The 24,268-nt window shown below is 61.4% G+C and overlaps 11 protein-coding genes across 11 annotated transcripts; 5 read left to right on the top strand and 6 right to left on the bottom strand.

The window, feature by feature from the left end:
• Positions 1 to 13: 13 nt before the first annotated feature.
• Positions 14 to 1,090, bottom strand: LOC62_04G005569 (uncharacterized protein; the record flags this gene model as incomplete). The annotated part of the gene is made up of 2 exons (XM_062772115.1): positions 879 to 1,090; positions 14 to 824 (listed from the first exon to the last, which is right to left on the bottom strand). Exons 1-2 carry the CDS (start codon positions 1,052 to 1,054, stop codon positions 14 to 16), a joined length of 987 nt encoding a protein of 328 aa, XP_062628099.1. The 5' UTR covers positions 1,055 to 1,090.
• Positions 1,091 to 1,258: 168 nt separating this feature from the next.
• Positions 1,259 to 2,989, top strand: Rbbp5 (Retinoblastoma-binding protein 5; the record flags this gene model as incomplete). The annotated part of the gene is made up of 6 exons (XM_062772114.1): positions 1,259 to 1,274; positions 1,311 to 1,515; positions 1,554 to 1,868; positions 1,911 to 2,337; positions 2,386 to 2,544; positions 2,620 to 2,989. The coding sequence occupies 6 exons, from the start codon at positions 1,259 to 1,261 to the stop codon at positions 2,923 to 2,925; spliced, it is 1,428 nt and encodes a 475-aa protein (XP_062628098.1). The 3' UTR covers positions 2,926 to 2,989.
• Positions 2,972 to 4,924, bottom strand: SPBC3E7.11c (putative J domain-containing protein). The gene is made up of 6 exons (XM_062772113.1): positions 4,823 to 4,924; positions 4,418 to 4,742; positions 4,306 to 4,335; positions 4,084 to 4,267; positions 3,176 to 4,033; positions 2,972 to 3,122 (listed from the first exon to the last, which is right to left on the bottom strand). The coding sequence occupies exons 1-6, from the start codon at positions 4,879 to 4,881 to the stop codon at positions 3,100 to 3,102; spliced, it is 1,479 nt and encodes a 492-aa protein (XP_062628097.1). The 5' UTR covers positions 4,882 to 4,924; the 3' UTR covers positions 2,972 to 3,099.
• Positions 4,925 to 5,317: 393 nt separating this feature from the next.
• On the bottom strand, positions 5,318 to 6,562 carry LOC62_04G005566 (uncharacterized protein; the record flags this gene model as incomplete). The annotated part of the gene is made up of 1 exon (XM_062772112.1): positions 5,318 to 6,562. The coding sequence occupies one exon, from the start codon at positions 6,560 to 6,562 to the stop codon at positions 5,318 to 5,320; it is 1,245 nt and encodes a 414-aa protein (XP_062628096.1).
• Positions 6,563 to 8,862: 2,300 nt separating this feature from the next.
• On the bottom strand, positions 8,863 to 11,025 carry MPG1 (Mannose-1-phosphate guanyltransferase). The gene is made up of 12 exons (XM_062772111.1): positions 10,833 to 11,025; positions 10,706 to 10,753; positions 10,579 to 10,621; positions 10,418 to 10,449; positions 10,236 to 10,365; positions 10,078 to 10,180; positions 9,987 to 10,026; positions 9,651 to 9,930; positions 9,489 to 9,592; positions 9,267 to 9,443; positions 9,122 to 9,214; positions 8,863 to 9,068 (listed from the first exon to the last, which is right to left on the bottom strand). Exons 1-12 carry the CDS (start codon positions 10,836 to 10,838, stop codon positions 9,030 to 9,032), a joined length of 1,095 nt encoding a protein of 364 aa, XP_062628095.1. The 5' UTR covers positions 10,839 to 11,025; the 3' UTR covers positions 8,863 to 9,029.
• Positions 11,026 to 11,914: 889 nt separating this feature from the next.
• On the top strand, positions 11,915 to 13,030 carry RLP24 (Ribosome biogenesis protein RLP24). Its single transcript, XM_062772110.1, has 4 exons — positions 11,915 to 12,035; positions 12,105 to 12,327; positions 12,479 to 12,615; positions 12,669 to 13,030. Exons 1-4 carry the CDS (start codon positions 12,013 to 12,015, stop codon positions 12,922 to 12,924), a joined length of 639 nt encoding a protein of 212 aa, XP_062628094.1. The 5' UTR covers positions 11,915 to 12,012; the 3' UTR covers positions 12,925 to 13,030.
• A 188-nt stretch (positions 13,031 to 13,218) lies between these two features.
• On the top strand, positions 13,219 to 16,257 carry CLF1 (Pre-mRNA-splicing factor CLF1). Its single transcript, XM_062772109.1, has 5 exons — positions 13,219 to 13,324; positions 13,375 to 14,170; positions 14,208 to 14,788; positions 14,831 to 15,214; positions 15,268 to 16,257. The coding sequence occupies exons 1-5, from the start codon at positions 13,259 to 13,261 to the stop codon at positions 15,637 to 15,639; spliced, it is 2,199 nt and encodes a 732-aa protein (XP_062628093.1). The 5' UTR covers positions 13,219 to 13,258; the 3' UTR covers positions 15,640 to 16,257.
• LOC62_04G005562 (uncharacterized protein) lies at positions 15,698 to 16,087 on the bottom strand (the record flags this gene model as incomplete). The annotated part of the gene is made up of 1 exon (XM_062772108.1): positions 15,698 to 16,087. The coding sequence occupies one exon, from the start codon at positions 16,085 to 16,087 to the stop codon at positions 15,698 to 15,700; it is 390 nt and encodes a 129-aa protein (XP_062628092.1).
• Positions 16,258 to 16,521: 264 nt separating the features above from the next.
• Positions 16,522 to 17,412, top strand: LOC62_04G005561 (uncharacterized protein; the record flags this gene model as incomplete). Its single annotated transcript, XM_062772107.1, has 3 exons — positions 16,522 to 17,173; positions 17,224 to 17,313; positions 17,357 to 17,412. The coding sequence occupies 3 exons, from the start codon at positions 16,522 to 16,524 to the stop codon at positions 17,410 to 17,412; spliced, it is 798 nt and encodes a 265-aa protein (XP_062628091.1).
• Positions 17,413 to 17,565: 153 nt separating this feature from the next.
• Positions 17,566 to 21,321, bottom strand: SPAC26H5.03 (putative WD repeat-containing protein). The gene is made up of 9 exons (XM_062772106.1): positions 20,664 to 21,321; positions 20,462 to 20,541; positions 20,166 to 20,343; positions 19,933 to 20,116; positions 19,762 to 19,870; positions 19,609 to 19,712; positions 19,472 to 19,568; positions 18,302 to 19,420; positions 17,566 to 18,262 (listed from the first exon to the last, which is right to left on the bottom strand). The coding sequence occupies exons 2-9, from the start codon at positions 20,485 to 20,487 to the stop codon at positions 17,674 to 17,676; spliced, it is 2,406 nt and encodes an 801-aa protein (XP_062628090.1). The 5' UTR covers positions 20,488 to 20,541; positions 20,664 to 21,321; the 3' UTR covers positions 17,566 to 17,673.
• Positions 21,322 to 22,306: 985 nt separating this feature from the next.
• Positions 22,307 to 23,892, top strand: RAD51 (DNA repair protein RAD51). The gene is made up of 11 exons (XM_062772105.1): positions 22,307 to 22,458; positions 22,522 to 22,666; positions 22,720 to 22,830; positions 22,884 to 22,919; positions 22,964 to 23,019; positions 23,057 to 23,265; positions 23,304 to 23,433; positions 23,471 to 23,556; positions 23,604 to 23,618; positions 23,670 to 23,783; positions 23,833 to 23,892. The coding sequence occupies exons 1-11, from the start codon at positions 22,366 to 22,368 to the stop codon at positions 23,870 to 23,872; spliced, it is 1,035 nt and encodes a 344-aa protein (XP_062628089.1). The 5' UTR covers positions 22,307 to 22,365; the 3' UTR covers positions 23,873 to 23,892.
• Positions 23,893 to 24,268: the final 376 nt, after the last annotated feature.

The raw sequence follows: 24,268 nt of genomic DNA, 5'->3' as shown, positions 1-24,268 counted from the left end.
TACATGTGTCTAGTTAGGCCGCGGCGGGAGCAGGAGCCGCCGCGGGTTGTGATGTTGCTGGCGCAGCACCAGCCGCTCCCGCTGCTGTCGACGGAGCCGCCGGCGTTGGTCCTCTGCCCGTGTCCAACAGACGAAGGTAGTCTGTAATGGTCCAGCCTGCTCGGGGATTGGGGATGGGTGCCGGAGCCTCAGCCTTGGCCGTGGCCATGGTCGCGTCGCCGTCGTCGTCCTCGTCACCGCCAAACAGATCATCGTCGTCGTCGTCGTCCTCATCGCCCTTGTCGCCCTCGTCGGCGGCGTCGTCGAGGCGCATGGCCCAGTCGTATTGCTCAAACTGTGTGTCTATTTCTCTCTTCATCGCCTGTGCGCGGTGCGACTCGCGCGCGAGGCGGTTCTTGAGTTTGTTGGTGCGGCCGGTGAGCGCGGGCTCGTCGAGGCGGTTGAGCTCGTCGAGCGGCAGAAAGTCGGCGGGGTGCGGGCCCTCGCCGTCGCCCTCTGCCGGGGCGAGGAGCTGCTCCTGCGCACCCGACACGGAGGGGAGGAGCTGCGTGTTGATCGCCTGCAGGAGCGTGTCGTTTGCCATTGGGCTCGCGTCCGACGGCAAGGGATGCAGAGGGTGCACGAGGTAGTGCGCCAGCGCGGAGGCCGTCTCTGCTGGCGTCGTACTGCCCGTCACTCCTGGTCCGGGGGGCGGAGGGGGGCGCACAGCGCCAGGCGCAACGGCGCCAGCACCCGTGCCCCGCTGTACGGGCGGCTGGGAGATGTAGCTCGTCAGGCTCTGCACGCGGCCCAGGAGGATGGCGTAGCGCTGGAGCAGTGTGTCCCTGGGGTGAGGGTGAGCTGGGTGTACCGCAAACATCAAGAAGCTCGATACTCACCAGCTAGGCATGCTCCTGTCCGCGTTGCCGGCCGCGAGCTGCGCCTTGAGCCCGTCAATGTCGTTGATGGTCGTCGCGAGGCGCGGGATCAGGCTCTGCACCGCGTGGATCGGGACGTGCGGCGCCGTCGGCGCGACGTAGCGGTCTGCTGGGGGTCTGGGTGGCTGATGCTGCATGGTTGGCAGCGGGCGAGCGAGCTGAGTCGAGTTGAGTGAGAGAACAAAGCGAAGTTGGTTGAGAGTGGTTTGGGTTCGTTGGTTGTTGCCGAGTGACAGTCGTCGAGTTTGCGGCCTCCACTTCTGCTCGCTCAGAGCCGATTTCATCACCCCTCGACCACTGTTTACTTCCCAGTTACATCTCACCCAAACCCCCACGCTGCAATGCAGCAGCTATTAAGTGCGTCGCGTTTCGGTACATAGCTGACCCCGCCAGATCCCTTCGCCCAGAAATACCCCGAGGCGGTCGACGCGACCCTCTCGTCGCAGGCGACGTCGGTGCGCTTCAACCCGTCCGGCCCGTTCGCGGGGCACTACCTCGCCGCTGGGGGCTCGGACGGGCTCGTCGAGATCTGGGACGTGGACACGCGTGGTGTGGTCCGCGTGCTTGAGGGGCATGTCAAGGCCGTCGCGGGATTGAGGTGGGCACGGTGCGAGCGAGCTCGACGCTTACACCCAGTTGGTCGCGCAACAACCGATACCTCCTCAGCGCGTCGCTCGACGGCACAGCCATCGTGTGGGACCTCGCTGCGCTCACCCCGCTTCTGCGACCGCGGACCCGCGTCAAGCCGACCTCGACGGCCAGGAGACGCACAATACGCTTCGACGCGCCGCTCGTCACTGCGTCCTTCCACCCGCGCAACTCGAACGTCATCCTCGCGACGCTCGCGTGCAACGAGGCCGTGCTGGTTGACTTGCGGCCGGGCGGGGGTCAGTTTGTGCTCGAGGATGTGATGGACGGGGACGCCGAGGAGGATGACGGGGCGAAGCGCAAGTGGGTAGCTAGTCGCCGACAGCAAGCTAACACCCCGCCCAGGTCGTCGATATCCTGCGCGACGTGGTCGCCGTGTGGTGGGCGAATCTACGCCGGCACAACCTCGGGCGTGGTACTGATTCTCGACCCCGTGAGCCGGCTGGTGCAGGCGCGCATCCGCGTCGGGACGAGTGGCATCCGACAGCTCGCATTCGACGCGAGCGGACGCGGGCTGGTGCTGAGCAGCTCTGACCGCGCGCTGCGCGTGCTCAACGTGTCGCCCGCGACGGGGGCACTCGCCCCGATCCACCGCTTCCAGGACCTGGTGAACCGCACGCCGTGGCATGCGATCGGCTTCTCGGGCGACGGCGACTTTGTCATGGGTGGCGGAGGGCACAAGATGACGCACAACGTGTTCGTGTGGGACCGCGACTCGGGCGTGCTCGTCAAGGTGCTCGAGGGGCCCAAGGAGCCGCTCGTGGACTGTGATGTAGGTGGCGTGGCGTGGGGGACGAGTCGTGCTGACGACGACGACCAGTGGCACCCGACCCGCCCAGTCATCGCGTCCGTGGCCAACTCTGGCGACATTCACGTCTTCCAGACGGCGCAGCCGGATAACTGGGCTGCCTTCGCGGCCGGCTTTGAAGAGCTCGAAGAGAATGTCGAGTACGACGAGCGCGAGGACGAGTTTGACATTGTGCGTGGCGGCGTGGCGGGGCGGCGTGGCCGTGGGGTGTGGCCGTGGGGTGTGGCATCGCTGACCTTGGCTCAGGAAGACGAGGACGACATTGCACGGAAAAAGGACGCGGCAGAGGACGAGGTCATCGACGTGCTCACCGTCCAGGCCGACTACCCCCGCCGGCCTGACCCCGCGATCGTCGCGGTTCCGAATGGCGACGCAGTGGCAGTGGCCGCTGCCGACGCCGACCAGCCCGAGAGCGAAGAGGCTGGTGCCGCCCGCATGCTCGCCGCCGCGGCAGAGTGGGCAGACGCAGACCCAGACGACGATACCTGGGACGGCTTCTACCTCTCGCTCAACCTGCTCGAGGAGGTCGTCGACGACGAGGACACGAGCTAGCTGCGGCCGTGTAGACAGACACCTGTCACTCCCTGTACTCTCCACACTGTATCACAATCTGCATTATATCACAACAAGTCTAGCGGCTATGCTCTAGGGACAGATCAATGGGGTGGCGTCGATTGCGTCGTGGCCTGCTTCGTGGCCTACGTCGTGGCTTGCGCCAGATAGTGGCTATTGCTTGCGTTTGCTCTCATCTGGGGTGGTGTCAGATGGTGCTGGAAGCGACGCGGACTATCTGCACACTTACATGTCGCGTACGCTGGTGGCGCCTGCTTGTGGTCGGACACTGGGGGCTTGGCGGGCGAGGCAGCGCGGGCCGCGTCGCGCTGCTTGGACGCTGCCGTCTCAATCTTGACAAACTCGGCGTCGGAGCCCTCCTCGCCCTTCTTGACAGACAGGAAGGCCTCACCCATGAGGTTGAGGGCGGCGGCGCGTAAATCCCTCTTCTCGCGCGACACGTTGGGATCAGAGAGCACCTTGTCGCACGTCTCGCGCACCACGCTCTCGACCTCGAGCTTTGCGCCCTTCCACAGCACGCGCATACCCTGCTCGGTCGCCTGTTCCTCGAGCTTGCGGAGCTCCTCGGGCGACACACCAGACTGCTCGGCCGCCTGCAGCTTTTCAAACACGGCCTTGAGGTCCAGCGCCGCGCGCAGCGTCGACACCGTGTCCGTCACCTGGTTGAACGTGTTCTTGGCGCCGTGGAACCAGCCCAGAGGCGCAAACGTCGCTGTCGCGAGGTGCTGCGACGCGCGCGACTGGTACGTCCTGCCGAGCGAGTGAAGCAGGTCGACACCAAAGCTCTCGTCCTTGAGGTCCTCGGCTTCGAGACGACAGATCTCCTTGAATGACGGGCCGACCTGCGGGTCATCGGCACCGCGTGCTGCCTCGGTGAACACGCTGATCTTGCGGATGAGGTTGGCAGCGAGCTTGTCGACGCGCTCCTTGCGCTCCTTGGCCTTCTCCTCGGCCTGCTGTCTCTCACGCTCCGTCTTGCGCGCCTGTGCCTCGGGTGTGAGCACAGGCTTGCCGTTCGGGCCGATCATGTACTCGTTAAGAGACTCCTCCTCGTGCTGCTGCTGGAACACGTCCTTCATGTCCTTGCCTGGGGCGAGTTAGCTGGGAGTACCCTGAGTACATGTCAGCTAGACTTACCAATGCTGACGCTGCCGATAAGGTCCTCGAACCGGTCACCACCAAACATCTTGCCAAACACCTCCTCGGGGTCGTGGAAGGCCGCGTCGTTGCCTCCGCCTCCATTCTTCTGCCCAAACTCGTTGTACTTTTTCCTCTGGTCGGGGTCCGACAGCACCTGGTACGCCACGGCGATGAGTTTGAACTGGGCGTCAGCACCTGCGCAATGCAGCTAGCACACACCTTTTCCTCGGCGTCGGGGTCATCGCGGTTCTGCGCGCTGTCAGCTCTACAGCCTTTCATGCCCCTCCCCGTCCGTGCCCATGGCCCCCGCGCCCCTTCCCGCCGGGCTCACCTTGTCGGGGTGCAGCTTGATCGCGAGGCGGCGATAGCTCTTCTTGATCTCGTCCGTGGTCGCGGTGGCCGAGATGCCCAGGACATCGTAGTATGCCATGTCGATCGGGTTGGCGTCGGTGCCGATCCCTGGGCGGCGCGACGAGCCGGCGGCGCCTGGCCCGCTGCGTGCGCTCGTGGACGACGTGCCAGCGCTCGCCTTGGCGCCGGCGCCGGCACCAGGTCTCGGCTGCGGGTGCTGGAACAGCGCCTTGCACTCGCTGCACCGGATACGCAGGTTGCCAATGTATGTGGGCGGCACGACATACTCTTGCTGCGCCTTGCAGCTGTGGAGGGGCGATGGTCAGTCGCGTGATGATGATGCCGTCGTGTGCACACGCCTGTGCTGGCGACAACGCGCACTCACTCTGGGCAGTCGGCGGGGATGTAGGAGCCGCGCGGGCGGGCGTCGACAATCGTCGACATGATCTTGTTGTAGATGTTGTTTTGACAGTCAAGATGCGATGTGGTTCGGTGGCAAGTTTTGATGTTTCCTTGCTTGGCCGGGCAACACGTCGCTTGCCGGTGCGTCAGTGAGCCGGAACTGGGCGCGGCAACGAGCAAGGCACGCGGGACCAGATTGTGACGGACGGCTTCCAAGTGGCAGCTTCTCGATTGTGCCACACGACCATTGCTATGCACGCGAAGTGTTCAGGTGTCGCATCTGTCTATAAGATGGCAGGCGATGCGTGTAGAGTCCAAGGTACATAATAATTCCAACTAATGGGTGTGTAGAAAGTCCGGTGGGGGTTGGCCACATGGCCGTGCGTTTTGCTGGTAATATACAGTGATGATAAAGGAGGGCACAACGGTACAATGGGTGTGGTGTGGTGGTGGTGCGAAGGGGAAAAGTGTTCCATGTTCAAATCCAGTCAATGGGCTTGCGACCAGAAGCCGTGTGAGGTGGGCTGGCAGTCGAGTTGTCGAACAAGTTCTCAATGTCTGACTCGGGACGAGCAGACATGTAGGCGTGGTACTCGGCGAACGGGTCGTGCGAGTACATACCCGACGATGCCTTGGTGTCTCTGTCGGGCTCGTTTGCCATGCGCTCCTCAAAGGCGGGGTCAAGGACAGCCCTGGTAGCAGCGATAGCCCTCTCCTGCTCATCGGCGAACGTGATCGTCTCGTTCTCGTCTTCCTCGGGCGAGCCGAGCGCAATTCCCCACGAGCCGCCGGCTGCGGCAGCGTAGACAGCGGTAGCGTGCGAACCGTCGCTGCTGGGGGGCGAGTGAATGGGCGAGTTGTCAAGCGAGTAACCTGGACGGACTTGCGTAAAGTCGTTGGAGGGCAGGTGACCGCCCTCACTCTCGTCCGACTTGGCAAGAGGTGATGGCCGTTTTGGGCGGTGACGCTTTGTGATCGGGGCAGTGGCCGACGCGACGGCAAGCTCGGCTGCGGCGATGCGAGACGCGCCGCGAGAAGTACGATCAGGTCCAGAAGGAGGCGAGTTGGGAGGCGAGCTCTTGTCCGTCGAGGTCGTGGTGACGGTGGTGGTGTCATTCGTAGGCAGGTCGAACTGGACGAGCGGCTGGGGGTCCTGGGAGGGCGGGGTAGAGGGCAGCTCGTACGCCTGTTGGATAAAGTATTCGCCGCCACCAGCGGGAACGTATGCGAGTGGCTTGGGCTCGTACCCGTAACCCTTCTCGTTCACGAAGGGGTCAAACTGCTTCGGGGCGTACGTGCGCTGCGGGGGCGTGACCGGCACATGGGGGTCAAAGTTCTTCTCGCTCGGCGACGTAGGCTTGAGGTGGTGCGCGCTACTACCGGTCGAGCTGGTGGTCGACTTGCGACGCGTGTGCTGCATCGACTGGACCTGGCGCGCGCGACGACGAGACAGTGCTGCGCGCGCCTCGCGCTGCTTGTTCTTGCGGCGGCGGGCAAGAAAGTACCAGAGAAGGGTGACGAAGAGGCCTACACCGACACCACCCACGAGACCGCCGACGACAGGTCCGATAATAGCCTTGTTGTCGCTAGTCGCCTGGCTGGGCGTCGCGGTCGGTGTCGGGTCGGGAAGCGTGCTGTAGACAGTGGTGATGACAACCTGCCTCGCTGCCACCGCCGGGGTGGCGGCGACGGCCTCGGGTGTCGGTAATGGGTTTGGCGCCATTGCTGGGGTTTGTGTCAATGATGAGTTGACTGGAGAGAGATAGAGAGAGAGAGATGCAAAGAGTTGATGATGAGGCTAACTATGGGAACAGCGTGGTATACCGGGCTAGTGGCCGCGTGTGGTAACCCAGAAGAGAGATGTGTCGATTTGCCCATCTAATCGTTGCCGTTGCGAGACAAGACGCCGCACCACACACACACAGTCGCACACTGCATGCACCACAACTGGCCGTTCCGCATGTTCGAATGCCAGCCCCAGAGGGGTAAGAGCTCCTGTCCGATTTGCCGTCGAGCCCAGAGGGGGATACACAGGCAGAGCCGTCACTTACCACACGGTTTCGTCTGTAGGTTTGAACAAAAGAGACGCTAGCCCCGTCAACGCGTGCTTGTTGACGGTATGGGCTATATCGGATTGGGAAAATCGGGGGTCGACGAGCCTCAAGGCCACAAGGGCGGAAACGTGTGTGGCGTCGAGTCTAGTGGTTTGAGGGGGGCCGGCGTCAATGCGAGACGCGTTGTCGATGACGAGACGAGAAATGAGGGTGGTGAGGAGAAAGGAAGATGCAGCAAAGAACAACAAAGCGATAGGTGTGGGTAGTGTGGGTGGGAGGAATGTTATGGCAGTGGGTGGTGGTCGTCGTCGTGAGGGCTTGTCCGTCGGAGGGAGGAGAGGGGCGGCGGGGAGCAGAGTGTGTGCCGGTGTGCTGGCAAGAGGGTGGGCGGGCTGCTGCCGTGTGGGATGGTGGGATGACTATGTAGACTTGAGCGGGAAGGAGTGTCGTGCCTGCCCGCCCAAGAGTAATGTTACAAAAGTGGACCCAGGCGCGCCGCGCGCGCTGGCCGGCTGGTGCTGCCCGGCTTACCAGGCGGCAAAAGGGACGGAACAATGATCGGTTCCGCTGGCCCGCAGGAGCCTGAACGCAGCAGAGGCAGCAGCAGGCAGCAGTAGCAGGCAGCTTGCAACCACTCGTGACTTGTCTGAGGCGTGTTTCCAAACACGACACGCCCAAGAGGTGACTGTCAGAAGCCATTGCTGCATGGGGTCCAGTGGCGTGGCGGCGGGTGGGCGGGCGGGTGTGCGCAGACTGCTGCTGGCTTGGATGCACGGCGTGTTTTTCCCTTCCGGACGGACGGAACAGGGTCGGTGGCGCTCAGGAACTGAAAGCTTCTTGGCAGGTTCATTGGGCGCGCAGGGCGGCGCACAACAAGGATGGAACGGACAGACGATGGATGGCATACACGCGGCACGCGGCAGTCGTGACGGCAACCACACAAACAGACAGCAACGGCGTACGGGTTGGGTAATGGCCACGCCGCAGACAACAGCAGCAGCAGCGGCAGCGACGGAGGCGGAGAGAACGGAGAGGCGGCGAGCGACGGACGGGCAACGACCCCCGCGCGCCCCTCGCTCGACATGCCAGTGCGCCCCAGCGCCCAGCGCCCACCGCGCGCGCCCCACGCCCCGTGCGTGAGTGATCGCCATGACGGACGTGGCGGCACGCGGAATGGCGACAAGTGCATGGCGACGACGACGACGACGAGGACTACGCGGCGTTCAGCCCGCTCTCTCATGGCCATGCATGATGTCCCAAGCACCAAGCCAAGCAAGGCAAGGTAAGGTTGCAATAATGTCCGGTATTGTGCAACCTTGGTTATGCCAGCCAGCACTGCTACTGCTACTGCTGCGACGATCAGAGTGAAGTTGCCCAAAAGCGACAGGCTGCAGGCTGCAGGTTGCCGTCTTCGTTCCCGTCTCTCTTTTTTTTGATCAAGCCTTCCTTTCGCCCATGGCTGCGCGACCCCAGCGGGTACAATCAATCTCGGTACCCCTGACCCGCTTTAAGGGACGGCCGACAGACAAGACAACCCACCCATATAGGCGTATTCCACGCCGCAGCGCGGCGCAACAGCCGCAACAGCCGCAACAGCCGCCAAGTCTTGCCCAGCTTGCCCAGCTTGCCACATGCTGTCTGCGTGCTCCTCGCACGCTCCTTGCGCTGCTTTCCGTAATTACCCTCTAATGGAGGCATAATGGACGGTGATCAAGCCGCCCATGCTTTCGTCATGCACCGTGCCCGAACTTCGGAGCTTTGTCTCACAGTGTGGTAAGTTTAGTCGTAAACAAAGCCCGTCCAACAGAACATAGCCGATGCAAACAAGGCTTTGGTACTTTTGGTCCTTATGGCATCGTGGCGCAGCCTTACCAGCGACTTGGGCCGCCAGCCGCGCGCAGTTCCATGACAGCGGCAACAGCAGCGGAATACCGCGGCAATCAACCCTTCCGCAGAACACACATAACAGCTCTAGTGTATTCAATGCATAGCCAAGACCCCGTATACAGAGTCCGATTTGTGACAAGGTGACGCAAGTGTAATCCAATGCGACATCCGTGCCGAGAGGGTAGTCGAGAGAGGAGAGAGCGGGAATGAGAGATGGTGGCTGCAAGCCAAAGAGGGTGACACCCCGGCTTACATGACGATACGGGGCTCGGTGATGCTCGAGGAAATCTGTTCATGTCAGTCCACATTCTCCAACAAACGTCAGTCGCTGCACAACTCACGCTCTTGTGGGGCAAAACCGAAGCACCGTTGATGTACAGCTCATCCTTGATGCTGACGTCGTCGCCAAGGACGGTGATGTTCTCAACACGGCACTAGAAGACCGGTCAGTCACGTGTCGTTTATCGTTATCTCTTCATCACTCACCCAACGTCCGACAGTGCTGTTCCAGCCGACAATGGACGAGGCAATCCAGGTGTGGTCACGAATGGTGGCATTGGAGAGAATGACACAGCGCTGCAGACGAACGCCCTTGCCGATCTTGGCACCGGGGCCGATGACAACGTTGGGGCCGATAACGGCCGTGGGGTCAATCTCGGCGGTCTGTAGAAGTCAGCCGGCATTCACTTCCAAACAACCGAGACTCACAGGGTCGACCATGACGTTGCCGCCGTAAACCCACTTGTTCTGCGCGGGGTCGGAGAGCAGAGGCGAGTGGGTAGCGGTGAGGTGCGAGAGGTAGAGGCAGGTACCTGTGTTGCTTGTTAGGCTGATCATCTCCGTCACTGAAGCCATTGACGCCAAACCCACCTGAAAGGAAGTCCTTGGGCTGACCGACGTCCATCCAGAAGCCAGCAAGGTCGTAAGAGTGCAGCTGTCCGTCGGCGGCGATAGCAGGGAAGATCTCCTTCTCGATCGAGGTGGGGCGGAGCTCGATGCGGTCAAGCACCGAGGGGTTGAACATGTAGATACCGGCGTTGATGCGGTTACCGACGAACTCGACGGGCTTCTCAACGAAGCGGTCAATGACAGTCGAGCCGGGCTTGGTCACGACGACACCGTAGGCGGAGGGCTCGGCGACCTTGGTCACCTGTCACAAAAATCAGCTCCCAGCCTCCAAGTCAATCAAGGCCGCGCGCTGCTCACCATGATCGAACCCTCGTGGCCGTGCTTAAGGTGGAAGTCGCTGGCAGGCGTTAGAACGACAAGGACCCTCCGACGTCACAACCCCACTCACCGGAAGGCCTCGAAGGGGTAGCTGCAGGTGACATCCGAGTTGAGGACGAAGAAGGGCGAGTCGTCCTTGCCGAGAATGTCGCGGGCAAGGGCAAGAGGACCGGCTGGCCTCGTGTCAGTGTCGCATCTCTGACAGGGGAATGATCTGCCCCTACTCACCAGTGCCGAGGGGCTCAGTCTCGACCGAGAAGTTGATGGTAATGCCGTACTCCTCCTCAGTCTTCTTGAGCACGGAGACCATGACCTCAGGGCGGTAGTTGACGGCAAGAACAATGTCCTTGACACCGGCCTTTAGGGAGTCAGATGCGGCTCACACACACCCACACGTCCACGACACGTACCTTGACAAGGGCCTCAATCTGGTGAAGGCTAGCGAACGTGTCAGTATGCTTGCGACTCTTTGGCCGAGCTCGGAGCGTCTTGCATCGTCGTGCGGCCACTCACATCATTGCCTGGGGCTCATGTTAGCGGTCCGACATCCGGGGCTCCCAAGACGCGTCACCTACCTTGTTGCAGAACTCGACAAGAGGCTTGGGCCACGAGAGCTAGAACGCCGTCAGCCTTGCTCGTTGCACTCATGACGCGTTTGCACAGCACACATGCGCCGATCCGAGTGACGTGACACGTACAGTGAGCGGCCTAAGACGCGTACCGAAGCCGCCGACGAGAATTAAGGCGTAGAGAAGGACGCGAGTTAGCTTTGGCAAGGTTCCTACGACATGGCATTGTCGATAAACGTGGATGTGGGGGACTCATCTTCATTGTGGTGTAAGTGTTGAGAGGGCAAGTGGATTAAAGCAAAGGGCGTGTAGAGTAGTCGGCGTCGAGGGCAGACTATGATGTGTGTGTAAGAGTGAAAGAGATGCAAAGTCAAAGCCTTTGGTGTCTCTTGAAATGCAATGAAAGATGATGTTGGGAAAAAGTAGGAAGCGTGTTGCCTGGCTGAAGGTTGGAGTGGTCGTCGTGGAGGTAGTAGGTGGTGGATGGGATGGTTAGCAGCAGCCAGCCAGTGCCGCAGACAAGCCGGACGGGGCAGGGTAGGGCGGCGGCGGCGCGACAACGGAGGGGAAAGGCAAGGACCCGCCAGGCGCGCGCGCGCGCTGAAAGACCGGCCGTTGACTTTGTGCCTGGATGGCTGGGGGGGGGGGGGGGGGGAACACACGGGCGGGTCTGGGAGCCATCGGGCGTCGCGCTGGCTGGCACCTCTTTGCACTCTGGCGCTGGCTTCAAACATGGTTCACGCAGCCAGGAGTCGAATCTCAGGTACTCTGTCAGTCCTGCCATCCCACTCTCCCAGGGGGGAGCGACAAGGGGGGGGACAGAAAGACTGCTCATAGATGGCTCATCCTGGCGAAAAACGTGTCTTCAAGGGGCGCGTCGGCTTGCTTGCTCCTATCGGGCTCGCTTGGCCCATCAGTTCTTTAGCTTCCTGATGTGCGCGCCATACCTGGCTTGCTGCGGCCTAGCTGCAGCTGCCCCCTCCTTCGTTCAACCGCCGCCTCCAGGGTCTCTCCCATCAACTTTGTAGCCCGTTTATTCGAGGTCATCTTTGAATCACGGGAGACTCGGGGAACGCATTTGTGCGACTCAGGGGCCACACTCACTGTGGCAAAGCCATGCAGGTTCCAATCAAGCTTCTCACAGGCGCATCCCCCCTTTGCTTGTGCTGCCATGCTGCTTGTACGACGCTACGCGCGCCAACGACTTCCAGCTAGGTCATGGATCTTCAAGGTGACAGCCACGTGCGATATTTGATCCCGCAACCAGAATGTCAAATCACGTGACAGATAGATTTCGAGATGCAGCTCTGCAGGTCTTCATCCACACGAGCAGCAACCAGTCAGTCGTCACTCTTGTCAAAATATCTGCAAGCAGATACAGATACATCCTAGACCATCGACACGCAGACATCAACACGAGGATATAATCAAGCACAATGCGTATCGAGCCCTGCTACTTGTGCGTGTTTTGATGGCATCCGGGCGGCCATGACACAGCCCACTGACCTTCCTCCAGCTGCTCCGCCAGCGTCTACCCCGGCCACGGCACCATGTTTGTGCGCAACGACGCCAAGACGTTCCGCTTCTGCTCGTCCAAGTGCCACAAGAACTTCAAGATGAAGCGTAACCCCCGTAAGGTCCGCTGGACCAAGGCCTTCCGCCGTGCCAACGGCAAGGAGATGGTTGTCGTGAGTATCATCAAGGGCTACGATGGGGCGAGACACTTGGCCGTTGCCACCGATTCCGCGACTGTGCGCTGGTCATGTGCCGATCTGTCACTGGTACACCCGTTGCCAGGCAGCATCTGCAGGCCTGTGCCGATTGTGAAGTCGATGTGCGCGCACGTCTTGTCACAACCTCATCACAGCCCCTCGGAGCCGAGCAAAGCCCTAACCATTCCAGGACTCGACCTACGAGTTCGAGAAGCGCCGCAACGTGCCCGTCCGCTACGACCGTGAGCTTGTCGCTACTACTCTGGAGGCCATGAAGCGTGTCCAGGAGATCCGCGTCAAGCGCGAGCGTGCCTTCTGGAAGAACCGGTGCGTTGGCGCCTGCTTGATCCGAGTCTGCGCAGTCACTGACCCACACGCAGCATGTCTGGCAACCCTGCCCGCAACCTCAAGGCCGCGGCCGCCGATGTCGAGAAGCACATCGAGCTCGTCCAGCCCCGCAAGGTTACCGACTCGTCTCTGCAGCAGAAGGAGGCTGCCCGCGAGAAGATCAAGGTCCGCGCCGCCAAGCGGTCAGTTATGGCTGCCCAGATGCTCGCCGGTGGCAAGGAGAAGAAGAAGAGCCGTCTCGTCCCTGCCGAGGGTGGTGGCATGGGCATGGGCATGAACGTCGACTAGAGGGGTCCCACATGAGGGGAGTCTACGGCACACGGTGGGGATGGATGCCACCAGGCGTCAATGTTGTACCAATACTTTCGTCATGCATCTACGTATTTCCAGTATACTGCGCTCCATTAACAGTGATTACAGCCTTCATCTGCATGCGTGCATGCATTGTAGCAGGTGTGGAAAGCATTGGCAGTAACTCTGGCGATCAGTGCCACACGGTCATTTGCCGCCGTTAATGCCGCCTGGCTGGTGGTTGCCACCTCTGGCTGCGAGAAGTTGAGACTTGTTGTGACTTTGAGACTGCATCACTCCACCGACCACACTCGCCGACGCTCGACACAAAATGTCAGGCCGAGACGCTCGTGATCGCGCGCCGCGCGTCAAGAACCGCGCGGCCGCTGCGGTGCAGGTAAGCAGCTAGTTCACAGCCGTGAGGAGCTCATCACTAACGTCCTCCAGATCACTGCCGAGCAGATTCTGCGCGAGGCCCACGACCGTCAAGAAGCCCCGATCCAGGCGCCCAAGCAGCGTATCCAGGACCTCGAAGAGCTCGCCGAGTACCAGGGCCGAAAGCGTACCGAGTTTGAGGGGCGTATCCGCTACTCGCGCGACAGCATCATCTCGTGGATCAAGTATGCGCAATGGGAGGCGAGCCAGAACGAGTTTGAGCGCTCGCGGTCGGTGTTCGAGCGTGCTCTCGATATCGACATGCGCCTGCCCGACCTGTGGATCAAGTACACGGACATGGAGCTGCGCGCCCGCAACATCAACCACGCGCGCAACCTGTTCGACCGTGCCGTGACCCTCCTGCCGCGCGCCGACCAGCTGTGGTACAAATACGTCTACCTCGAGGAGCTGCTGCTCAACATTCCCGGCGCGCGCCAGGTGTTTGAGCGGTGGATGCAGTGGGAGCCCAACGACAAGGCGTGGCAGAGCTACATCAAGCTTGAGGAGCGGTACAACGAGTTGGATCGCGCCAGCGACATCTACGAGCGCTGGATTGGCGTCCGCCCGATCCCCAAGAACTGGGTGCAGTGGGCCAAGTTTGAGGAGGAGCGCGGCAAGCCCGACAAGGCGCGCGAGGTGTTCCAGACGGCCCTCGAGTTCTTCGGTGACGAGGAGGACCAGGTGGAGAAGGCGCAGCAGGTGTTTGGCGCGTTTGCGCGCATGGAGACGCGTTTGAAGGAGATTGAGCGCGCCCGTGTCATCTACAAGTTTGCGCTCGCTCGTTTGCCAAGGTCCAAGTCTGCCAACTGTAAGTGTTGTGATGTGGATGTGTGCTGACTGGCCAGTGTACGCCGCCTACACCAAGTTTGAGAAGCAGCACGGCGACCGCAGCGGCGTCGAGCTTACGGTGCTAGGCAAGCGACGAATCCAGTACGAGGAGGAGCTGGCGTACGACCCGAGCAACTATGACGCGTGGTTCTCGCTTGCGCGCCTCGAGGAGGATGCCTACCGGGCCGAGAAGGAGGACGGAGAGGATGCGGACCCGACCCGCGTGCGCGAGGTGTACGAGCGCGCCGTTGCCAACGTTCCTCCAGCGACGGAGAAGCGCTTCTGGCGCCGGTACATCTACCTGTGGCTGCAGTACGCTGCTTTTGAAGAGATCGACACGCAAGACTACGACCGGGCAAGAGACGTCTACAAGGCGGCTGTCAAGCTCGTGCCCCACAAGGCGTTCACCTTTGCCAAGCTGTGGCTCGCGTATGCGTACTTTGAGATCCGCCGATTGGACGTCAACGCGGCCCGCAAGGTGCTTGGCGCGAGTATCGGCATGTGCCCGAAGCCCAAGCTGTTCACTGGCTATATCGAGCTCGAGATGAGGTTGCGCGAGTTCGACCGCGTGCGAATGCTGTACGAAAAGTTCTTGACAGTGAGTGGTGGGGACGTGGCAGGCTGGATGCTAACGTGGCAGTACGACCCATCCTTGTCAGCAGCCTGGATCCAGTGGACACAGGTGGAAGGCGCTGTGGAGGACCTGGAGCGTGTGCGCGCCATCTTCGAGCTCGCCGTGCAGCAGGAGCTCGACATGCCCGAGATTGTGTGGAAGGCGTACATCGACTTCGAGGCCGGCGAGGGCGAGCGCGAACGCGCAAGGCATCTGTACAACCGCCTCCTGGAGCGCACCGGCCACTACAAGGTGTACATCTCGTATGCCCTCCTGGAAGGGTCGACGCTTGGCGGTGGCGAGGACGAGGACGGCAATGAGATCGAGGGCGAGGAGGGCGACCCGGAGCGCGCGCGTGCCGTCTTCGAGCGTGGTTACAAGGACCTGCGTGCGCGGGGAGAGAAGGAGGACGTAAGTGACGACGGGGAGGGGTACTCTTGTGGACGAGTGCTGACACGACGCAGCGCGCACTTCTTCTCGAGGCCTGGGACACGTTCGAGCAGGAGCACGGCTCCGATGCCGACCGGGCACATGTGGCTGAGCTCAAGCCGCAGACACGGAAACGCTGGCGCAAGGCCGAGGACGGGTCTGGAAACCTGGAAGAGTACTGGGACCTCGTGTTCCCCGACGACGAGCGGGATGCCAACCCGACGGCGTTCAAGTTCTTCCAGGCTGCCGAGCAGTGGAAGGCGCAGCAGGCCAAGACCGGCGCTGGCGGCGGTCTGTCGTACGACATCGACAGCGACGACAGCGACGACGACGACGACAGCGATGACGAGGCGGCCGAGGGGGGTGAGGGTGTCGACGGCGCGATGGACGAGGACGACGTCGAGTAGCATTAGTCTGTATGGTATGCATCCTTTCATACATTGTCCATCGTAGTACAGAGATCAATTACAGCTCGGCGGTGCCAGAGCCGCCGCCAGCGCCGCCCTTGCCACCAGCACCTCCCTTGCCTCCAGCGCCGCCAGCGCCGCCCTTGCCGCCCTTACCCCCCGCGCCGCCCTTGCCTCCTCCGCCTCCGGCTCCACCTCCACCACCAGCGCCGCCCTTGCCTCCGCCGCCGCCGGCTCCGCCGGAACCGCCACCATCGCGGCCCCCGAGGCCGCCCTTGCCGCCCTTGCCTCCGCTTCCTCCGCCGGTGCCGGCGCCAGGCGCGCCGTCCGCGCCGTCCGCGCCGTCGAGACCAGTGTTCCGGCCGTTGTTGTCACTTGCGAGCGCGACGACGGGCGTGGTGGCTGCGAGGGCCATGATTGATGTGATGAGTGCGATGGAGAAGCGCATGGCTGGGTGGGTTGGGGCTGGGTTGTTGTTGTTGTGGTCGTCTGTGGCAGGCGGGCGGTGGGTACACGTGCAGTTGTGTGAGTTTGAGTGTGCACAGACCGGCGCGGCGAGCAGAGCAGTGGCGATGATGACACGTCGTGAGCTGCACAGAGAGAGCTTATAAGTCCACCTCGTCGCGCGCGAGCTGTCGGCGTGGAGGTCGTCGTGCTGGTACGCAATGGTGTGTGCTGGCGTGTCGCTCAGCAGTGACGAGAAGGCGGGACGCGAGACCCGTGGAATGGGTGGGTGGGGTGGGTGGAGGTCGGTTGTCGCCACTGACTGACGTCGACCACGTGGCATTTGCTTCCGCCCCTGCTTGTGCCCCGCGCCTGACTTTGCCGTCAACATTGAGTGAGAGAGACGTGGTGACAACAAGCGTCCATCACACCACCACCATGCGGCAAGACGAGAACAGCACGACAACGACACGGCGTACGGCCACAACGAGGGAGGGCAAGGCTACACTCACGGGCAAGGCGGGGCTCGCGGGGAAGACGCCACTGGGCAAGGCCAAGGCCGCGGCTTCCAAGACACAGCTGCGTGCCTCCCGCCCCGTCGCAGGCGAGAACACGCCCGCGCCCGCCGCGCCGACGCCGTTCAAGACCCCCGCCAGGCCGGTGGGCGACGAGAAGCAGGCGACTGCCAGGCCGACATCTGCGCGCCGGCCTGCACTGTCGTCCATCGGGTCCAACACGCCCGCGCCGACGTCCACCACGACGCCGGGCACGGCGCTGCTCAAGAAGCGCTCGGTGCTGTCGTCCACGGCCAAGCCCACGTCGGCGCTCAAGCCCACATCCGCGCTCAAGGCCAACAACCCCCTCGCAGGGACGCCCCGCACCCCGCTGCACCAGACGACGGGGTACGCGCGCGCCCACCCGTCCGCCAAGGCCTCCGCTGCGGGCGGGTTCACCCTCAAGCGTATCCCCGAGAGCAGTGGCGGCGGGGGGACGGCGCGCAGAGCCGGCACCGCGACGCCGCGTGCGCCCGTGCGGTCGATCAGCGTCATGATGGACGATGACGAGGTCGGCGCCGTCGCGAGCGCTGTTGGTGCGTCGTGCTGGCTTGTTGGTCGATAGTGTACAGCTGCTGACGATCAGACCGGCCATATGCGCCCCCTTCGCCCCCGGCCAGTCGCAAGGCCGCTGCCATGTACGCTGCCGTCTTTCCAGAGTCGCAGGCGTCGTTGAGTGAGTGCGGGTGCAGCGTGATGGCCCCGCTGACACACCCCAGACATGCCGCCGCCCCACGACCCGTTTGCCGGCGACGACTTTACGTTCGAGCTGTAGCCTGCCAACGCCAGCCTGCCAACGCCAGCCAGCTGTGACAAACCCGGGCCCCGTGCCCACCCATTGTACACCTATTCACCTCACTGTATACCACAGCGCGCCCCCCGCCGCCTCGTTGTTATGAACCCACACTGTCGCACCCCTGTCCCCACGCGCTAACACCACGATGCATCGTGAATATCGAATCACTACATGGACAAGAACCCAAGTAAAGGTCGTGGTGTGTGTGGTGGTGGTGATGGGAGGGTTGGGCGGACTTTTCTACGCCGCATCATCCCCTAGGTGCGTGAGCGCCACTCTGCGCTTCTTCTTGGCTGGTGGCACGGCACCGACTGTTCCCTTCTCACTCGAACGCTCGCGCTTCGAGACCTCCTCGCCCAGCCCAAGGCCGACGACGCCACTGGAAGACTCGGGGCCGACAGACTGCGGGCGGAAGCTCGAGCCCAGCTGGTCGAGGTCATCGCTTGGCGTTGGCAGAGGCACGTCGATAGAACTCGCAGAGCTACTTGGAGGGCGGTTGATGGGAGCCGCCGAAGGCGTTGACCCCGAAGCGAACAGTGGCGGCGCGACCGCACCAGAAAACGCCACACTGGAAGCAACCGACGACTCCCGCTCGCTTCGTGGCGGCGCAGGGCTCGCACGCATCGTCGGGACCGACGGCGACAGCGGCATTGGCGTCGCCGCTGCCGAGCTACTGCCGTGCACGCCACCGTGCGAGTGGGCAATGGCCGCAAGCTGGCGGTGGTGCTGCTGGGTGGCGTGAACTGTGCCCAGCTCTCCAAAGTCGAACACGACGATGGAGCAGTACCCGTCGGCACTCGACAGCATCATGACCTGTCCGTCTGGTGACCTGGGACGTTAGTAAAAACTCTTACACGGTTCCACTCACCATGCAATGTCCGTGAATCCTGCGTAGTGCAGGCCGCGGAAGATGGCGACGGGGCCGGCCTGTTGTGTGTCGTAAAGCAACACGGCGTCTTGGCACGCAACGGCGTAGAACAGACGGTAAGGTAGGGCAAAGACACTGCCCAGGGGCTTCTGCGCGTCCTTGCTCTCTCCCTCCTTCTGCGGAGGCGGTGGTGGCGGCATTGACAATGACACGTGCACAGGAGTGGGGTTGGACACATCCAGAGTGATCTGTTTTGGCTCAGCTGGCACAGCGGGACCTGTGGCAGTTGTACGCAGGTCGTAGAAGATGGGCGAAAAGCGAATGGCCACGCTGGCAGTCTTGTGCCCAGGTAGGTGCGCAATAGGCGCCCGGGCGAGGTTGCCGCGAGAGTAAATGTAGACTGTTGGCTTGCCAGCGTCGACATTCAGAGGGCGCGCGCGGGTCGCAGGCGCACCAGACGGCGTGTCACCGCCGACCGAGGGAGGCCCATCAAAGCCTTCAGTCGACAAGCTTCGCTGCGACATTAAAGGAGACCCCTTGTACACCTGGTCCTCAATCTGGCCCGCGGGCGTGAGGAGCAGGCTGCCGTCGGGCGAGAAGGTGAGTCGGCGGAAAAAGCGTGTCATGGCCTCCTCCCCGTACAGACGCTGCATGATGGCAGTCGTCGGTGCCACAGCGCGCATGGCCGGCAGGGGAGGGATAGGCGAAGGAGAGCGCCCTCGATTAGATCCAATGCCCGCCACACTCAGGGCGGGTGACCCAGGGTGTTGTGATGAGAAGGAGGACCGCCTTGAGCTCGGCTTGGCAGAGCCTGGTGGAGGTGGGTTCATCGCACTCGGAATCGGCGTTGACGGCACCGACGTACTTGACGGTGTGGCAGGTGGCTGGATGGCCGATGCCGAGCCTCCGGGAATGATCGGATGGTCTGTGACCTCCGAGACCGTGGTAATCACAGAGCCGGCCTCCGACGCAGTCGACCCTCGACGGGCGAAACCTGGCCGCGGACCTGATGGAATGGACGGTGTTCGAGAATGACGGATCTCCATGCGAGTCGCACGAGACACAGGGTGCACGTCGGGAACACCATTGCGGAACGCAAAGGTGTTGACGTGGACAGCACTTTTGCCCATCAGCCCAACAGGAACAATAGCCAGGCTCCACACCACTCACCGATCACTGCTTTGTGTGGCAATGTACTCGTTTAGAGGGTCCCACGCGACTCCCTGGACGTTATGCAAGTGCTCTCGTAGAGCAAAAATGCATTCCCCTGTAATGTTTAGTGCGCAGCTCGCAAAAATCACACTCACCACTCGATGCCTTCCAGATGGTCGCCGTGTTATCTGTTGATCCCGCGATGAAGAACTCGCTGTCCGGGGACCATGCGAGGTCGTAGACGTGCTTGTTAGTCACCCTGTGAACTGTCAGCAGTGCGGTCGCCAAGACAGAAGCGGCCTACTCACTGCAGCATCTTCTGTGGTCGCCAGTGCTCCTTGTCTGGGGCATCCTCGGTCGTTTCCCCAAAGTTAGAGATTGGTCTGTCTGACAACACCCATAGGATGACGTTTCCATCTGTAACGTGTGAACACCGAGAGACACCACGTAAATCGTGCCTCTAGGGTCACGAAACTTACCATCGCCGGCGGATGCGAGTAGTTGGCCGTTGGGAGAGAAGCGGACGACGTTGACTGCGGCCGAATGCTTGTGAAGCGTGGCGAGATACTCGACGCGTGGTGGGTGAGGCGTAACCTCCTTGCGCGTCACGGCCGCATGGGTAGAAGCCGATACTGAGGGGATGTTGGGGTAGACCATCCAGAGCTATGCCGATCAGCCGAGTCTCGTCGCTCAGTCGTCTGACTGTACTTACGCGGACTTTGAAGTCACCACCGCATGTCGCCAGACGGTACGAGCGGCCGCCGGCAATGACCGGGCCTTTGTCATGAGCCTTGTCCTCGTCGTCTGTTGGCGTGGGCAATAGCCGCTTGAGCTGGCCAACTGGGAGTGGTTGGAAGTCGCACGAGTAGATGGCTTGTGTCTCGTGCCAACTGCGCATCAATGTTAGCTGTGCCGATGGTGAGGTGACGAGGCTTTGACGCGTCCAGAACGCGTCGTACAGCTGTAGCGGCGCCAGACTTGGGCAGGAGGGGGTGTGGTAGCACTTACGCGATCTCCAGAACTTTGGGACGCATGTTGGACGGCTGTGATGAAGAGAGGTCGGAGCAAGCGAAGCCGACGGGTTACGACTGTAACGTCAGTAACGATCCCGAAGTCAAGGAGGGCTGGATGGACACCGAAGCGTGGGGACACTCTGGCTTCCTCCCTAGCACTGCGCAGATGGCAATGTGTATACTCTGTGTTCACTCACGACTCAAGGCCCAGCGATGGAGAAATGGGTGACGCTCGTCGTGCAGCCTTTTGTCTGCTGTTGTCAAGCTAACAAGGGAACAAGACAGCCGGTGAGCGCTAAGAGCTTCGTGTCCGGACTTTTGAACTGATGTGTCCAAAGGTCAAAGGATAGGGGGGGGGGGGGGGTCGCCAAGGGTGATGGTAGCAATGTGTTCCAGGCTGTGCTGCGTGTGCACGATCGAGCGTCGCCGGCGTGCGCGTGCTAGCAGTGGTCGTTGTCAAGTTGGAACGTGTTGAAAGGACGAGGAGGAACAAGGGACGCCGGCGGTGTGTGAGACGCTGCAGCGCGGATGGGGGGTTGTGGTGAGACTTGTTCCGGGGTTGGTGTGTCCAAATGACGGCGTCAACGGAACGCGCGGCGGGGTAGACGGCGCCGCGATCTGATTAGGGTCTCTCCTTGTCTGGGAGCTAATGCCGCAACCGGAAGAGCAAAGGGGGGTGAAGAGGTGGAAAGGAAGAGTGCGACGAGTGGGAGGGAGGGGAGATGCGTCAAGTAAGTACAAGGCAGCCTCTTGTCGTCGCCGAATGTCTGTTGGTCGGTGATGGATGCAGCTGACTGGTGTGTGTGTGGTGTGTGTTTCCGCAGTGCAAGCAAGGGCTGGACGGGGGGGTTGAGGAGTGTCGAGCAAGGGGCAAAAGGGGCAAAAGGGACGCTAAAGAGTTCAATGTCGGGCTGTACGGCAGATGATAATGTTGGTCCGCCTGCCTGCCTTCCTGCCTGCCATTCGAGTGACGACCATGATTACCAAAGTGGCTAGCAACCGCCGCACCCATCGTCTAGCTCGTCTCCAAGTGCCCACCCTAGAAACATTGACTGAACAGACTCATTTTGCTAACCAACACAACCAGATCCCCTCCCTCCCCCTCATCTTCTCACTCTCACGGCCCGGCTCGTAGCGGGTGGGGTGGGGGGGGGGGGGCTGTTCGTCTGTCCGCCAGGCCCGCCTCTGCAGGTTCATGGCGTGGCTTTTTGCCCAGCCAGCCATGGCCCCTTGAAATGACACCCTCTTCCCCTCCCATCCACCCACCCCACACACCCCCATCGTTGTCGTCGGTGGCCGGCCCCCCCTTTCTTTACGCGTGACCCTTTCAAACCCATTGGCCCCACTGGTGATTTCTCCTACTCTCCCACATGACTGGCGCGGCGGTGAATGTGCGTTGGCGCGCATACCTAGCTACCCACTATACCCACGCACCCCTCCCCTTGTTCGCCCCGTGCCGTGTAGTACGTTCCTGACAGACGCCGCCGCCGCCGCCGTTGTCAGGTCGTGCGTGAGTGAGAGAGAGACGGCTGTCGGTAATCGGTCAGGTCCCCTCCCCTCCCCCTAACCCTCTTGTTCCCTTGATGCTCGCTCGGATTAGGATACGACCACCCAGCGATTACGATTATGGTTTTCGAGAATAACGAGATGCTACCAAATTCAAATTACAATGCCCGAGTCGAGTCACGTGATGTCATCGGTTGACGTGTGCATGACCAGACGCGACTGATTGTTGCCGCAGCGCGCGTCCGGCTCGTCCACCAGAAACGAAAACAACAATCAGACAACCTCCTCCTTCCCTTCAGTCGTCTTTCTCATTCACCAACAACTCTCTACGACACGCAACAATTTTTTGCACTTACTCCATTCAACCAATCGATATCCATCAACATTCTCACAATGCAGGACCCCGAGCATGATCCTTTCCAGGGTGACAACGGCGAGGAGGAGGACTTTGAGATCCTCGCCCCCATCCTCGTCGCCAAGCTTGCCGTATGTTGCCTCGCCTTCCCCCAACAGCTTTGATACACCGCGGCTCGCTAACACCGCTTCCAGGAGTATGGCATCTCTGTTCAAGACACCCAGAAGCTTGCCGACGCTGGTCTCCACACAGTCGAGGCCGTCGCGTTCACGCCCAAGAAGCAGCTCTGCACTATCAAGGGCATCAGCGAGGCCAAGGCGGACAAGATTCTGGCCGAGGGTACGTGCACAGACCCGCGTCCAGTGGCGAGCCCACCTCTGACCCTTGCGCAGCGTGCAAGCTAGTTCCCATGGGATTCACGACGGCAACGGAAATCCACGCGCGGCGATCCGAGCTCGTTCACATCTCGACCGGATCCGTGGGCCTCGACACGATTCTCGGAGGTAAGCGATGGCGACCGCGCATTGTCAATCAGCCATTGACACTCATTCTTCAGGCGGTATTGAGACTGGAGCTATTACGGAGCTGTTTGGTGAGTCGCTCGGTCTTCCCTCACTACAAAGCTGACTGTGTCAGGCGAGTACCGTACTGGAAAGTCGCAAATATGTCACACCCTTGCGGTGACCTGCCAAGTGAGGACTCCTATCAGACTGATGTACTGACGTACAGCTCCCTGTCTCCATGGGCGGTGGTGAGGGCAAGTGCCTGTATATCGACACCGAGGGCACTTTCCGTCCTGTGCGCATGCTGGCGGTCGCCGAACGATACGGCCTGAACGGAGAGGAGGTTCTGGACAACATCGCCTACGCCCGCGCCTACAATGCCGACCACCAGATGCAGCTCCTCGTCCAAGCCAGCGCAATGATGGCCGAGTCTCGGTGAGGCTGGATCATGGCTCCACTTGCTGACCTCCCAGATTCTCCCTTCTCATTGTCGACTCGTGCACCTCGCTGTACCGCACCGACTTCTCCGGCCGTGGAGAGCTGTCGGCACGTCAAATGCACCTCGCAAAATTCCTTCGCACTCTGATGCGTCTTGCGGACGAGGTGGGTTCACAATGGGGTGTCGGTGCTGACCGATCAGTTTGGCGTCGCCGTCGTTGTCACGAACCAGGTTGTCGCCCAAGTCGACGGTGGCCAGTTTGCCTCAGCCGATGCCAAGAAGCCAATGTACGTGCCCGTGATTGACTAGTGACGCAAGTGCTGACAACCTACAGTGGCGGTAACATCATGTTCGTCTCTCTCATTGTCGTCTGACCTGCCTCGAAGCTGACACAATACAGGGCCCATGCTTCGACCACGCGCCTGTCCTTGCGCAAGGGACGTGGATCATCTCGTGTGTGCAAGATTGTCGACAGCCCATGTCTCCCAGAAGCCGAGGGCATCTTTGCGATCAAGTGAGTTGTGTGGTTTGCGTCGAGGCGCCTTGGCTGACGCTTGCTTCAGCGCCAATGGTATTGGTGACCCCGAGGAGATGAAGGAGTAGGCGGGCTCTGTGCATAGGCGTACCCGATCTGCGGGGTGTAATAGGTTGTGACTCTATACAAGCACCAGGACATGTACTGTAATATCCTCGCCGCATTGTCAGGGTCAGTGCCACCTGGTTGTAGTCGTCATTAGACTTCTACGCAGTCTGGCCAGTGTCTTTGTGTTTCTCGTAAACCTTAATCGCCGCCATTTGGGATGAAAGGGCAGCAGCACAGGCACGCTCGCTCTTCCCTTCCCGTGGGACACTCTGCATCCCTTTAGCGCACTTTTTGATCCCGCAGCTACCTATTGAATGTTGGATCTGCCAAAGATGATGGCGCCCTTGCCTGCCTGGCTGGCTGTCTAGATGCCTGCCTGCCAGACACGACACGCGCGGCGGGACAGACAGACAGAA

The sequence above is a fragment of the Vanrija pseudolonga genome, chromosome 4 (assembly GCF_020906515.1).
Source record: "Vanrija pseudolonga chromosome 4, complete sequence".
In the NCBI taxonomy this organism is placed as follows: domain Eukaryota; kingdom Fungi; phylum Basidiomycota; class Tremellomycetes; order Trichosporonales; family Trichosporonaceae; genus Vanrija; species Vanrija pseudolonga.
Note: the sequence above shows the minus strand (reverse complement) of the source record. Positions and strands in the feature narration are given on the sequence as shown.